The sequence below is a fragment of the Chionomys nivalis genome, chromosome 13, assembly GCF_950005125.1.
Source record: "Chionomys nivalis chromosome 13, mChiNiv1.1, whole genome shotgun sequence".
Classification (NCBI taxonomy): Eukaryota; Metazoa; Chordata; class Mammalia; order Rodentia; family Cricetidae; genus Chionomys; species Chionomys nivalis.
In genome coordinates, this window is record NC_080098.1 from 65,927,815 (window position 1) to 65,944,003 (window position 16,189).

The 16,189-nt window shown below is 45.1% G+C and overlaps 1 protein-coding gene across 1 annotated transcript in view; it reads left to right on the plus strand.

Annotated features, from left to right (window-relative positions):
- Window positions 1-15,751, plus strand: part of Diras2 (DIRAS family GTPase 2) — a 29,223-nt gene extending 13,472 nt beyond the window's left edge. Inside the window, exon 2 of the mRNA XM_057788058.1 lies at window positions 11,848-15,751. Coding sequence (XP_057644041.1) covers window positions 11,884-12,483 — 600 coding nt within the window. The 5' untranslated portion in view covers window positions 11,848-11,883 and the 3' untranslated portion in view covers window positions 12,484-15,751. The remainder of the gene's footprint in view (window positions 1-11,847) is intronic.
- Window positions 15,752-16,189: the final 438 nt, after the last annotated feature.

The following is a 16,189-nucleotide window of genomic DNA, read 5'->3' on the forward strand; positions in this document are numbered from 1 at the left end:
ATCTCTGGATCCTCATGATACCTAAGACAATACAAATCTGTGTAATGAGGAAAAAAAATGAAAGTTTGGTATGAAGTTAATATTTTTAAATAGTACCTGGAAGGGATGGGGACAAGTTTGTTTGGCAGGAAGTCCTAGGTTTGATTCCTGGGGTCATAAATCAATACATCTTTTTTTTGGACATTTTTGATCTCAGGTTGGTGTAATCTATGACCACTGAACCCATGAATGTTGAAGGACACCTGTAAGGCTGCTATGTATGTTCATGTACCATGTATGTTCAGGTACCATGTGTGATCATATACCTCTTCTCAGGATGCTCTTTCCCCATCATGATTGGTTTCTCAAAGATGATAACGATTTTTAATTGAGTTTATTATTTTTGAGACAGCGTCTCATGTAGCCCAGGCTGTCCTGGAACTCTCCATGTAGCTGTGGATGGCATTTAACTTCTGACTCTTCTTCCTCCTCCTTCAAGTGCTGGGATCACAGGTGTATACAACTGTCTTAGTTACTGTTTTATTGGTGTGAAGAGACACCATGACCAAGACAACTCCAATACAAGGAAACCTTTAAATGAGGACTTGCTTACAGTTTCAGAGGGTTTTCTCTTATTGTGGTGGGAAGCAGACAGGCATGGTGCTGAAAGCAGAGATCCATAGACAGCAGGCAGAGAGAGAGAGACAGAGAGAGACAGAGAGACAGAGAGAGACAGAGAGAGGTCTGGGTCTGGTATGGGCTTTTTAAACCGCAGAGCCCCATCCCAGTGACACACCTCCTCCAACAAGGCCACACTTCCTAATCCTTTTGGAATAGTTTGTCAGCTGAGCACTAAGCCTGAAAACAGATGAACCAAACGGAGTCCATTTTCATTCAGACCACCACAGTCACTATGCCAAGATTTGGCTATAGCTTAAGCCTTTGGCTACTGCATTAAGCCACTGTATGTTAGTGCTTGCTTCCACGATCACCCTCATCTTCATATGACATATTAGGGTCTGCTGACCCCATAGGTCTTAGCCATGAAAACCTAAAGGCTTCCTGTCTGCAACTGCCAGCCATTTCCGGATTCAGCTCCTTCACCGCAACACTGACAAGTAGCACAATGATGACAAATGATGCAACTCGGAAAGGTGGCACAGGCGATGAATCTACTTGGAGTCTGCCCCTGCCGTGATGATATGCAGCTTACGTGTGGCTTTCATTTCAGTCAACCCCGCCATCTTGGGGGAACTTGCTCTTCCACAGACTTCTTCAGAGAACCTTGCTCTTATTTTGCTCCTTTGAGGCGGCCACTGATTTTGTTGAGCGTACAGTGGATTCTCTCAGCAAATAGCCAACAAATAGGAGTGTTTCCTATGCCCCCTACCCAGTCTTGGGACAGTGAGCTACATAATGGTGGATGGCCCCACAGCACTAGCCTCCCGTGTCTAAGAAGAGAGTGAGGGGTGGATGGAGGAGACAGGGGGAAGAGGATGAGAAGGGATGAGGAGAAGAAAGAGAAGGAGAGGGAGGAGAAGGGGTGACAGAGAGGAGGAACAGGTACACGTAAACACAAAAATAATCCCAAGAGAAGAATACATGTCCCCAAGAGCTGTGTTACTGTAAGAGCCTCATTCTAGAGACTACCAAAGAGATAACCTAAGATACATAGAAGCATTTGTGCATTCATCCAAGTGTTTTGTAAACCCGTCCTCCTGGCGACTTCTAACAGTACTGCTCCTGGACTGTGGTGATTGCCCTCTCTCTTCCTGTAGGACACAGAGAAGGAGTTCTCAGCCACCCGGTATACATGCTGGTGTGATGTTTTCCTCCAGCAAGCAAATAAACATTTTCCCCAGCGATTTGTGGCTTTGTCCTTTTACAATCAAGTTTTTGAGCTTTAGTCATTTTTGTATTGGCACATATTAACCCTGTGTAATGATGGACTTCTTTATGACATATTTGACCCTGTACATGATATATCTTGTCATATTCATCCTCCATTGTCCCCTGCCACTCCTAATGGTCCTTTCCCCTACTAATTTCTTTCTTTCTTTCTTTCTTTCTTTCTTTCTTTCTTTCTTTCTTTCTTTCTTTCTCTCTCTCTCTCTCTCTCTCTCTCTCTCTCTCTCTCTCTCTCTCTCTCCCTGTTGAGTTTAATTAGGGATTTTAAAACTTAATTTGACTTACTTTTTATTGTATATGTATGTGTGCGCGCTCATGTGTGTCACAGTGAGGTGTGGAGGTCAGCAGACACTCGGAGTGATTTCTCTCTCCATCACGTGGGTCTTCGGGCACAGTAGCAAGTGCCTTTACCTGCTGAAACACTTGCTAGCCCTTTATAAGTTTGTTTAACAAGACCCCAGAAGGGTTTGTTTGCAACTGCTTAGGCCAGTGTGAAGATCCGTGGGACATCATGCTCTTAGAGTTGATTGAGAGAGGCAGGTGGGCAATGCAGATCCCTACATGTCCCGTGCCAGTCATGCAGGGCATTTATAAATGTGTGTTTTTTTTTTTTTACTTATTTCTTTTTCTGTGACAGAGTCATATAACCCAGACCGGTTTTGAACTCTTGAACCTCCTGCCTTCACCTATTGAATACTGGGATTAGAGATGTGAGCTACCACATCCTTCCTGTAACCACATTTAAACAATTAAAAAAACGGAAGTGAGAAAGATGCCTCAGAGATGAAAGGCACTTGCCATCAAGTCTGATGACCTAAGCCCCATCCCAGGAATCCACAAGACAAAGGAGAGAACTGACTCCCAGAAGTTAGTTGTCCTCTGACCCCCACATGCACACCACAACTGTCTCCCTTAGCCTGCACAGGTAATAAATAGATGTAAAGACAGAGGTGGTATTGATTTAAATAATATGTGTATAAAAATAAGTATTATCATTTTAATGTGTGATCTTTATCAGAATTGTGGGTGAGCTGTCTGAGTCAAAAGCATCCAAACCCATACGGTTTCCCAGTAGCTGGTAGCCAGAACGTTTGAAAGGGTGAACTTGGCACTAAGTGTTGTGGCCACACTCACAGCTTCTCACTGTCATTAACAGTATCAAATTAAAGTCGGGAGACAGGCATGCATTTTCATTGGTCTTCTGGAGAAATTAGACTGGGGAAGTGACTGTCAGACCAGATTAGACCTCTGCTATTTATACTGTGTAATACAATGACGGAAGGGGGGGGGGGGGTTGCCTGGCTAGTACCAACATTTTCACTGACATTTCTGCTAAGGGATTAGAAAAAAAAACTTTGCAAATATAGTCTTACATATTTTTATTGTTGGGAAAACCTTCACAGCATACAATCTGCATTAACCATTTTGGGTGCACAGTTTGGCATCAATGCAGCTATGTTGTTGGACAGTGGTACCGCACAGATCCCATGGCCAGAGCTCTCTGTCTTACATGGCCAAAATGCCACCCAAACCCCACAGCTTCTGTTAGCCCCGCAACCCTATTCTGTGTCCTGTCTCTATGAATTTGAACATAGCTTACATTTCCTCACAGATGATATCACAGGATCTGTGCATGTGTTTTTCATGTTGGTGTGTGTGCAGGTTCATGCATGCATGCATATTTTGAAGACACAGTCTACCTCATGTCTTAATACAGGGTCTCCCACTAGCCTGAAGCTCTCCCATTTGGCTAGAGCAGCTGATCAGCAAACCCCAGGGCTCTTCACATCTTTCCTCCCCAGTGCTAGGATCCTAAGTGTTGGCCATTACATAAGGATATTTTTTTTGTTTTGTTTTGTTTTGCTTTTTGAGACTGGGTTTCTCTGTGTAACATTTTTGGCTGTCCTAGAACTCTCTCTGTTGACCAGGCTGGCCTCAAACTTACAGAGATCTGCCTCGCTTGCCTCTCAAGTGTTGGGATTAAAGGCGTGCACCACTACCACTGGGCATTGAATTACTGAGCCATCTCCTGAGCTCCAGCATCTTTTTGTAACCCGCTTATCTTACTCTTGCTGTCCTCTAGGTTGGTGTGCACTGTTGGGGTCTCTTTCCTTTCCCAAGCCGGATGGTGCTCTTTCTCCGTTATGTGTTGGATCTGGCTTATTATCCCTTTATTGTCCAGGGAGGTTTGAAAGGCTTTCACCTCTCATTATTCTATTGTGAATAATGGTGGCTGCAAATATTTGAGGAACAGTGGTCAACTGGCTGCCCACATTCTGTGAAGTGGAGTTACTGGATCCTATAATAATTCTCTATTTAGCTTTCTCCAAAGAGGTAGCCCCATAGTTTAGCTCCACCATCATGGTGAAAATGTTTCTGTTTTTCTACATCTTTGCCATCATTTGTTATCATCTTTAAAAAAATCATGTGTGTGGGGGGGTATGTGTATGTTGAGTGTGGGTGCCTGTGGGAGGGGGCTGTTTCAGGCTGTAGTGAACTATCCAATTTGAATGTAAGGAACTGAACTAATGTCTTTTTGGAGAACAACAAACACTCTTAACTCTTAACTGCTGGCCATGTCTTCAGCTCTCATTTATTATTATTTTTCTTTATTTTTTATTTTTGTTATTTTGAGAGAGTGTAAGGCAATGCTTCATTATGGTTTGGGTTTCTGCATCAATGACTGGTGTTAGGCCCTCTCTGCCTGCTTTAAACAGATGTCTGTGGAGATCCTTTGTTGGCACTTTGCTTTGTTTATCTTTTGCTTGCTTGGTTGCAGACATTCTTGGCATCTGGAGGGTGCTAGGTCCTCCTGAGATTGTATGTCAGCACTCTTCTGGGGTTCCCTCTTAAGCTTCTCAGTGATATTCTTGTTGGGCAGAGGTTGAATGAGGCCTGACTTAGCTACTTACATGAGATGGTAAGGGGTCTTAGTGGTTCAAAACAATCTTTAAAAACAGGAGAACTCATACCCCCATTCACAAATTTATCTCAAAGTTTCAAAAATCAAAACAACGTGACACTAGCGTGTGCAGAGACCTAGGAACCAGTGGAGTAGAAGTGAGAATCCAGAAACACAGCCTCGTGTTTATAGTTGAATGATTAGTGTAGGAAGTTTTTCTGTCTATGTCTTGTTTTCATTGGTTGAATAAAGAAACTGCCTTGGCCTTTTGATAGGGCAACACTTAGGTAGGCAGAGTAGACAGAACTGAATGCTGGGAAGAATGGCAGAGAGAGAGAGAGAGAGAGAGAGAGCCGCCATGGAGCCGACAGGTCAGACATGCTAAATCTTTCCTGGTAAGCCACGACCTCGTGGTGAACACAGATTATTAGAAATGGGTTAAATCAAGATGTGAGAGTTAGCCAATAGGAGGCTAGAGCTAATGGCCCAGGCAGTATTTAAATGAATACAGTTTCTGTGTGATTATTTCATTTGTAAACTAGTGGGGTGGCCGAAACAAAGGACCCGCTCTCCCTACAACAAACGATAGTTATTTTTTTATTTTTTTATTTGTTTGTATGTGTGTGTGTGTGTGAGTGTATGAAGATGCACACATGCTCATGGGGTCCAGAAGAGAGCATCATATTTCTTGGAGCTGGAGTCCCAGGTGGATGTGAGCTGCCCAACATGAGTGCTGGTAATTGAACTCAGGTCCTCTGAAAGAGCAATGAGCACTCTTAACCACTGAGCCATCTCACTAGCTCCCAGTTGAGTTATTTTTAACAAGGGTCCTACACTATCAATAGGAAAATGTGGGAACAAATGAGGATGGAACAAATGATGGTGGGACAGCTGGATACCCGGAAGGAAGAGCCTGAAACTCAGCTTATACCTTATGTGAGAATTAGCCATTGTGGATCAGCAAGAAGAGTTAAAACCGTAGACTCTTAGAAGACACATGGGAAATTCCCATGACCTTGTATTTAGAGATGAGGTCTCAGACATGGAACCAAAGATGAGTAGCAAATTATCAAGAAATTTAAAAACTCCTTTTCAGTCACTTACCAACTTGGTGAATTCTATTTGGCCTGGCCTAGTATGCTTGGGTAGCCTTGTCCTCCTGTTCCTGACAGTGAGTGAGGCCCTCAGGCCAGCATCACCCCATTGCATCACGGGCTTGTTCCATATGTACAGAGTCGTGGGCCCCAGAGGCCTCTGTCCTTTAGTGTTCCTTCTCCCAGGGGTCATCATGCTGCACTGAACATTGATAACTGGTCCTTTGACCAGAAGAAAGTGTTATTATTTATGTCATTTTCCTTGTTCACTGCTTTTACCAACACGAAAGAATAGAAACAAAGAAGATCTCACAAATACAACCAGGATCTGGCCAGTCTGGTCTACGTCCTAAGAGCCCGTCATAGTCTCCTGACGTCTTGCTTTCAGCCAAGGTTAAGCTACGAGCTTATTTGTCTCATGAAAGCAATTGACCTGAAATAACCACATGGAAACTCTTACATCTTAATTTAACCCATTTCTATTAATCTGTGTATGCCCAAGAGGCTGTGGTTTACCAGGTAAAGTTCTGGCATCTGTCTCTGGTGGGGGATACATGGCTTCTTCCTGACTCTGCCTCCTTTCTTCCAGCATTCAGTTTAGTTTCCCCGCCTAGTTCTGTTCTACCTTATCAGGCCCAGCCAGTTTCTTTATTAACCAGTGGTATTTGCAGCATACAGAGGGGAATCCCACATCACTTTATGTTGGCCCATGGGTCTTGATGTACATGATGGAGAGGCGCATCCAGTGATAGCGGTCTTGATGGTAGCATCCTAAGATGGCATAGGGCATAGTGCATATGTACACATGACATAGTTTTTGACCTTCCTATAAAGCCACAAGATTCAGTTGTGGGGTTGCCACCCCAATTTTGACAGAACCGGATTCTCAAATTCCCAGTGTTAACGCTGGAGTCATAAGGAGTTTTTACCCTCTCAAGTCCTCACCACTGGACTAAAACCCCGAGGGACAGTGAAATCATACCAAAGTCATAACACCGCTAAAAATAATTCACCTGTGATGTTTATACCCCCCAAAATGCAGTGTATTCAAGGAAGCAGGTAGATTAAATTTTACAAATTTAACTGAGAATGATTTGGGAGGAAAAATTATAAATAATTCCAAATGTTGCAAACAGTAAATTAATCCTCATTCCGCAAAATGTGATGGGAACAGGTGTCCTTTCCTGCACAGATGGTCCGTCCTGTTGTCTACCCCTGTGTGACATCCTGTCCATGGAGTCCCTTGACAGGAGCTGGAAAAAAACCAAAGGCAAAGAATGGAGCACCGATTTCAAAGTTTAGAACAAATGGCTACAAGCTCTAGAGAATTTAAATATCACAGTCTGTTTATATCTGTCTATCTATCTATCTATCTATCTATCTATCTATCTATCTATCTATCTATCTATCTATCTATCTATCTATCATCCCCCCCTCCCTCTGCTCCTTTCTCTGAATAAAGACAACCCTGCCACATGCATACTGGATTCCTGGGACTCTTGGATCCTCCCAGATGTATTTCATGGTTTAGCCTACACTGACTCTGATTGCAGGTATTTCCTACCCTAAGCCCTGTATGACTCTGTAGTCTTCTTTCTCCTTTATTTAGCTACTGCATTTCTTTAAAGAGAGCTCCGCATTCCTTGTCTGGTCTGTGACTCTCTCTTTCATACTTACGACTCCCATACTCATTCTGACATGACTTCTTCATGCCCTGAGTTCTGCCATTCACTTCCACCCGTGCATGTCTTGAAGAGACTCACTTTGTCTTCACGCAACTACCACGTTTCCAAACTCAAAGGCTCGCTGTCTCTTTCCTAGCTAGTCCTCTGCACACCTAGCCGTCTGCCTGAGAGTCAGACCACGGATCCTTGTGGAATCCGTAGAATTTTACAAATCTAAACCTTCAGATTTCAATTCTATGCCAATTTTAAGTGAAGAAAAACGTTATTGAGAATGATCTAGGTAACCACCTTATGTAACGGCACGGTGTTTGCGCCAGTTCCCCCCCCCCCCCCCCATGACAAGATGTTCCACTTTCGTAGTCCCCAGCAGGCAACTGTCAAGTTTAATCAGGCTGTAGTCTGCACATTCTCCCTAGCCCTTTTGCTTCCTGTAGAAATGTCTTTACTCTGCAGGAGGCTTCTCACAGCAGGCTCTTCCAGCGCGAGTGTTCAGGTTGGTCCCATTATCTGTCTACTGGGAACACAACCTGGCCTGTGGTTTTTCCCGGGTTTGTTTCACAAAGGGTTCATTTCTATTTCTCTGTGTGTGTGTCTAGGAGCGATTTTTAGATCCAGCAGACACCATATAACACAGAGATGATTACTGCTTCTTTCAGCGTCTTTCTTAAGTAACAACTTTACAGAGGTATAATCCACCCAATTAAAACCTATGAGTCAGTGGTTTCGTGGATTTCCAGGACTGGGCCTACTGCCAGCATTAATAGTAGAGGATCTCCATTTTCTTTGGATTCTCCATTATTTATCAATTCCACCATAAATCTAAGGGCCTCCTGCCCCAGCTTTCACATCGCTTGGCTTTACACAGTTCCTCACACTGACCTATGATGCCAGTGGACACAGACTTCCTGTTTTTCTTACATTTTCTCCTTTCCATATGGCCCTGCCTTGGGACCAACAAACTTTCCATCCATTTGCCATCTGGTCAACCCCAGTCCTCCACAAGATGTTCCCTGGGCTCCAGACAGAGTCATACGCCCCAGTGGATCCTCCTACCTTTTTCTCTCACTGGGTAATAGCATGTGCTGTGTGGACCACACTGAATCCACTCTTGGGTTTTTGGGCCCCAGACTGCTCCTCAAGGATCCTCTTGGGTAAATGCTGCGTTTGTAGTGTCTATGGGGGTGTTCCATCGATATGAGGTAGATAAAGGGTTTTGAGGTGGAATGTTATTGTTTACAACTCGGGTTGGAGCCCTTCCGTTTGAAGCCAGGGATGGAGTTAGGGCCTCAGACCTCTCTCTCACTGAACTGCACATCAGACTTCACACCCCTCGAGCACCCGACTCCTGCTCTTGTTCCATGCTTCTGCAGGGCAGGAGGAAGCAGCCCCTCACAGCCTGTCTTTCCTTCTGCTCCTTCAGACCTCTGTCCTCCGCCAAGCACATGCTTGTAATTTACTGAAAAATTGTGGAGTTCTCTATTTTCATGAGACAGGCAAGACCCTGTCTCGGGTCCTTGCAAACACAGTGACTTCGTGGATGCTCACAGCAGATAATCCTTTAGACAGATAAACCTCAGTGGCTTTGGATAGTATTGCTTCTGAGTCCTGTTGAACTATGGCAACAGTACAACACAAGACACCACATGTTAACTATTTCTTCAGACTCCTGTGGAGTGGACCCAGATCCCGTTTGGCAACATTAAGGTCCAGATCTAATGGCATGTTACCCTACAGACGGGTCCTTTCATTCAAGCTAGAGCTGAATGGTTATAATATGAGACAAGAGCGAGTGAGGACTCAACCTTCCCAGCAGTCAGAGCCTTCCACACTGAGGCTGGAAAGGGACATTTCAAATCAGATTACAGATGCCATTGATTTTGTTTTTCAGTCTGAATTGCAGGACAATTTGTTATAATGCTGCATGCCTACATCGGTCTTAATTATCTCATGGACATCTAATAGACTTAATGAGACTCCTGAACAGACTTCCATCAATTAATGGCCCGACATCTTCCTGTTTTCTCTTTTAGCACTGATGCTTAGTCAGTTGTTTGGTCAGTTCCAGTATATTCCACAGAAACTGACAACTTACCTGAATCAGTTGTTTGGTATGTTCCAGCACATTCTAGAACACTGAAAACGTAGTCAGTACATAAGCAAATGTGCAGGACCAAGTTGAAAGAAGATCGCTGGAGGCCTGGGAGGTGGCTCCACTGTTCTCGGGTGCAGAACCATTTCCTGCCTATATTATTTTCAGTTAATAACTTCTGGACTCTGAAAATCGATTTGGTCAGCAATGCTTGCTACTGTCCCTCAGTTACTCAAAAGCTAAGAGAGTGAAAAGGGAGCATGCCGTCTGCCTGCACAAAGCGACAGACCCGGTGCTGCACGTGCTCAGGCCTGATGTCAATTTTAGCTTAAAAAATGCAGGCACGGCTGAATTTTCTGTGCTTTCGTGTCTAAGAAGGGTTGGGGGAAGGTATTTGATGGTTTGTAAATGAAGAAAGAACATTTCTTTTTGAGGCTGTGTTTTTGATTCTCCATGTGTTTCTGTGTTGGTATGTGCATGGGATCAGGGTGCCTGTGGAGTGAGGAAGAGGAGGTCAGATCACCTGGAGCCGGAGTTACAGGCAGTCGTGAGCTGCTAGATAGGAGGTTCTGAGAACAAAGCATGGGTCCTCTGCAAGAGCAGAATGTGCTTTTAACCACCGAGCCGTTTCTCCAGCCCTAGAGAAAGTACATTTAGATACCTTGTCTACTTGTGAGTAATGCTTGCCGGGAAAGCTTCCTGGAAGCGATCTTAGTAAATATACCTGCATTGTTCTACTCTACTCATAATGCAAATTACTAATACAATTTCTAAAACATAAAGCAATACTTGTTTTAGATCAATGACGAGAACATTCAAGTTTGTTAGTTAATGTTTAAGTCTTCCTACCCAGAAGACAGAGTTTATACTGTGAGTTGCGCAATACCGAAGACAACGTGGCCAGACCTGCCTGTGACAGCCTGTGGATGCCCGTGCTGTCCCTCTGTGCTATATGATGTTGGGGACACAGCATTCCTTTCCCCTTGTTTCCAGTGTGGCCACTATTCAACAATAGTAATGATACCAACGTCTCTAAGAGGCGGGGGATTTCATGGGCTGCTAGAAACACTAATAATGCTTAACACCACACACTGAGAGCTTCCCTTTTGTCTATTTATTCCTCCCAGAATTTGGAAAGAGGGTAGACCAGGTTTATGTGCGTGTGTGTGCATGTGTGTGTATGTGTGATATGTATGCATTAAATACATATTTGGGCACACATGTGTTAGAGTATACATGCACATATGTGTGCATACATGAGATGGTCATAGTTTGACATTGGGCATTTTTCTCTTTCATTTGTCATCTCATTTATTTATAATTTAATTTTATTCTTTGAGAATTTCATACATGTATGCAATGCATTTCAATCACGTGTCTCTCCCACCCCAACGCCTCTGAATCCTGCCTCACTCGCTTTTTTCAACTTCATGCCCTCTTCTTTTTCAATCTGTTGTCCAATGTTTGCTATGAATAAATACATGAATGTGGGGCATCAACCGGAGCATGGCCAACTCTCTCTCTCTCTCTCTCTTGTTCTGACAGTGTCTCATGGAACCCGGTGATCCCACATTTAGCTGGGCTAGCTGGTCGGTGAGCTTCAAAGATCTGCCTGTCTCCACTCCCATCCACCCAGTGCTAGGGTTCCAGACCTATGCCACTATGCCTGACTTTTGTGTGAGGGCTAGGGATCTGACTTTAGGTTCTCAGGCTTGAGCAGCAAGCTCTTCACACACCAAGCCATCTCCCCAGCCCTATCCTACCTCATTCTTCGGCCTAGCGTGTTATGTATGCAATAGTACTGGGACTTTGTACATTGAGGCATGTGGCATGTGTGTCAATTATTCATCGCCCATGGTCCGCCTTCATTCTGCCTGTCTTAGGCCGACTCTATCTTCTTCCTGGGTAAAAGGCCCCGTCTTAGCAAACATGCTCAGAGTCAAGTCAATGTAGAAGAATAGACTGGCTCTAGTTAGCTACAAAGTAAATCATCTGGCTTCTGGGAAACCGAGGACTAGTTGAGGGGATTTGGGTTTTGAACTGTGGGAGCAGATAATTGGAATCTGGAATGGTTTTCAGGAGGCGATAGAGAAGACAAACTTCATCACCTGATGTTCTTCAGCTAAATAAGGCAAAACCATGCTTCTGGGATTTTCAAATGAACTCTCTCAATGTCTGCTTCTTTGCTAGGTACTTCCTGGCCAGTAGCTGGAGTTCTGAAGCAACATGCCAGAACAGAGCAATGACTACCGGGTGGCCGTGTTTGGGGCAGGTGGTGTTGGCAAGAGTTCCCTTGTTTTGCGGTTTGTCAAAGGGACCTTCCGGGAGAGCTATATTCCAACTGTGGAAGACACCTACCGGCAGGTGATCAGCTGTGACAAGAGCATATGCACCCTGCAGATCACCGACACCACTGGGAGCCACCAGTTCCCCGCCATGCAGCGGCTGTCCATCTCCAAAGGCCATGCCTTCATCCTGGTCTACTCCATCACCAGCCGGCAGTCCCTGGAGGAACTCAAGCCCATCTACGAGCAGATCTGTGAGATCAAGGGGGACGTGGAGAGCATCCCCATCATGCTGGTAGGGAACAAGTGTGATGAGAGCCCCAACCGTGAGGTGCAGAGCAGCGAGGCGGAGGCCCTGGCACGCACGTGGAAGTGTGCTTTCATGGAGACATCGGCCAAGCTCAACCACAACGTCAAGGAACTCTTTCAGGAACTGCTCAACCTGGAGAAGCGCAGGACCGTGAGCCTCCAGATCGATGGCAAGAAGAGCAAGCAGCAGAAACGGAAGGAGAAGCTCAAGGGCAAGTGCGTGGTCATGTGAGAAGCTTTCGCATAGAAGGAGCTGCTGCCCTTAGGGCATCTCTCTTCCTCCCCCCCCACCCCCGACCCCCGTGAACCCCACTGTGGTCAGGGCAGCATGTCTGATGCCCATGTGTTAAACATTGCATTTGGCTGTGACACACCCTGCAATGCCCTCAGGAGGCATTCCATACCCCCAGCAGCCCACCCCTCAGGAGTTGCCGAATCTGCGATGCTCTCTGCATCCCTGGAAACCGAGACCAGTCCTGAGCGGGCTTTAGCCATTTGAAGGCGAGGAGACTCAGAGCTGTGGACATAGGAGAAACTGAGAGTACTCTGTAATGCATGTGTGTGTGTATGTGTGACAGCAGGCTAACCCTTAGCTACTGGAACCATCCCACACCAGGAAACTTAGTTCAGAAGCCACTAACATCTTTGGGGAAGCAGCAGACAGTCAAAGGAGGCAAGAAACCAGTGGGTCCAACATGGACCTGTAGACCCTAGTGGTTCCTGTTAATGGATTTTTAGTGGGATTAAAGACAAAATACCATAGCCCCCTCCAAATGATGCTCATGTTGTTCCTGCTGACACACAATGCGGGGATGCCCTCACTTCCTCAAAGTCTTCTTACAAGTACCGTGTCGGTCTGTCAATTGTACACACTTCACATGCAAGGCAAGGGCACCTACGGCATGACGCTGTGCCAGCACTTTTTCCGTTTTGGGGGCAGGACATTGTGACATCATGCAAAGATCGCAATAACGCCTGTGTGTGTGTGTGTGTGTGTATATGTGTGTGTGTGTGTGTGTGTGATACTTTGAGGGTCCTAGAAACATGAACTTTCTTTCTTTTGACCTTCAAGGGTTGCCACTTCTCCCAGCCCTCAGATTTTTTAAATAAAAGAGAATAAAATAGGCATTTTTTTAGACTCCCACCTTCCCCTCCCCTAAGATGGCTTTCTTGTCTTAAATAAGTCCATGTGTACCCAGCTGGGAAACAGCCAGCCAAGAGCATCTAATAACCAAAAGCACACCCATTTTTCTAAACGACATGAGCCTGCAGATGCTATGCGCTGCACCTCAACGAAATACTCAGAAACAGACGTCATTCACTGTGTTTTTAACAGCTTATCTATATTGGAAGTAGATTGCTAGAAGATGCATTTAATTAATAGTAATTTCCTCCCCTGTTCCTTGTTAAATGTCCTTAAGTTCCTCAGTGTAGTGTGCACCCCAGAACCAGTTATTTCCTAATGCCTGTGTGTGTACCCTGGATTCCTCAGAACAAACCAGCCACGGCTTGAGGCAGCAGAGGCCATGCCAGCTACAGATAGATCGCTCTCTCTTTTCTGGGCACAATGCCCTCAGCTTAGTTCAATTTGCCTGCCATCCTGCAGTCTGTCTGGGTTTTGGTTCTTGAAAATTCTTACTCCCACAGCCAATGGGAAGGAGCTCCTGTCTCACCTGGTGGGACAAACCCATGCTGGCCTCAGATGCTGGCTTGGCCACTCTCTTAGCCATCTTACCATTGCCCAGTCAGCAGGACGAGGGGACTGCAGCACGGGGAGGCCTATATAGTGGCCCTATGGCCTCTGTGCAGAGCTCCCGAGGCTGGCGTGTTGTGGTAGGCCTCTTGTTCCATCTATGCCTCCAAAGCACACTGTATTCAAACTCCTTTGTTTCCTTCAGGCCTCTAGAATTCAGTCTCCTTGTCTGGCCTGGCCCACTCTGCTCTGTCAATCATAGCCCACCTTGGCGACATGCTGAGGGTTGGGAAGGTCCCTCAGGATACCGTATGTGGACTTCTAGAACAAAATCCTTGGGGACCTGGGTGAGCAGCCACCCTGAAAAATGAGGAAAGCTCAGGAGTCAACCATGAGCTCAGATCCATTCAGGGCCCCCTCTGAGTCTCTTCTGTTGGCTCTTTCTGTTCCCTAAAGCCATCCCTATCACAGGAAGATGGAGCTGCGGAGGTTTTTTTTATTTTTTGGAACGTCTGTAATCTGTTGTTCCATTTCTTCCTATTTCTGTTAGAGGAAATGTGTCACCTTGCCATTTAGGTGTGAGATTAGTGAAGGAAAGGCCATGACTCCGCGGCTGACATAGGATATATATGTTTGTGGTGATCCCGTCACGGTTAGTAAAATCCTGCCTCTCTCACTGACAGGAGCCACTTTAGGCAGAACGTTGCTACAAACTTCGCTATTCCCAGCGACCACATCAGGATTCTTTGAGATCTTTAAGTCAGTGTCCATATTCCTAAGTATTTTGGTCTTCTACGCCATGAGAATCTTGTGGTTATTGCGTTCACAGTCCTCGTTCCTTTCTGTTCTGCCTGTGAGTTTAGAGGTTGGGAGGCTGCTAAAGCCTCCCTCGCTGGGCTTCATTCAGACACTGCTTTTCTCCTCAGATTGAGCTGAGCCCTGGGCACCTATCTCAACATCTGTTTTTGCAAATGTCCCTCTGACTTAGGAGCTGAGGGTGCAGCACTACTGGGCCAATGGCTTTCAGCCTTGCTTTGGTCCCATCCCAAGTCATAAAGCTGAGATTCTTGGTGACATCCTACGTTGTACATGGGACTGGAACGTTCTAATCCAGCCCCAGCTCATTATAAAACTTGAAATATTGCTTTGAAGATGGCACTCTGGGGTTAAGCACGGGGCTCCATGAGTTCCCTAATCCCCACCAGTCCCCTCTCCATTCAGTGACAAGCCATGGGCATGCATCCAATGCATCAAGTCCAACAAAAAGCAATATCCAAATGTCCACTAGATCTAAAATTATATATATTATGTAATTTATCCTCCTGCACTTTTGAAGTATAAAGTAGTAAATTGTATATATCTATCTCTATATATCCATAAGCTAGTATATCTGTTTCACTATTTGTAATATTTGAGAACTGCTCATTCTTTGTAGAACACAAAAATGTATTAAATATTTTAAAATTGCGCTGTGTTATTCCTCCCTGCCCCAAGTTTGTAAAGTGTTGGTCCTACACAAGCTGTCTGGAGTTACCATAGCCAAAGGGGCACGCAGAACTCCTACAGGCCACATCCTGGGATTCAGTAGCCCACAAAGACCTTGTGTCAATCAGATACCTGCGGAGAGTGACCGTTGGCATGCAAGATGCTGACACAGGCTCCCACATCAGGCACTTGCTCTTCTGGCTTCATACTGGTTATGACTGACAGATTCTGTGGTTAAGAAGATCATCTCACACAAGGTCCTAGCTGCAATGATGGCCCCAACCCATGGAACCAGTTACAATAAAGCTCAGTTATGACACTGGCTGGAAAGAGGTTTGGGTTTTTATTTTGTGTATGTGTGCATGTGTGTGCGCCTGTGGAGGTCAGAGGCCAGCCCCAGGTGTAGTCTCAGGAGCCAACCAACTTTTTGAGACAGTGTCTATGATTGGAACCTGGAGATTGCCAATTGTACTAGTCAGCTAGGGAGCCCCAAGGATCATCTTGTTTCTACCTCCTTATTACTCCTGTCCAGATTTTTAAAAACCAAAATCAAAACCCATAGGTTCTGGGTTCAGATTCAGGGTTTCAAGCTTGCACAGCACCCATATTAACTACTAAGCTATCCCTTCTGCCTCAAGATCGCTCCCTCTTTTTTTTTTTATAACGGAATAAATGTGAGATAATGTTTTAAAGTTTAAATTGATGAGTTCCAAATGGGAGGGAAGGACCAAGCACTTTATTTTTCTTTTTCTTTTTTTAA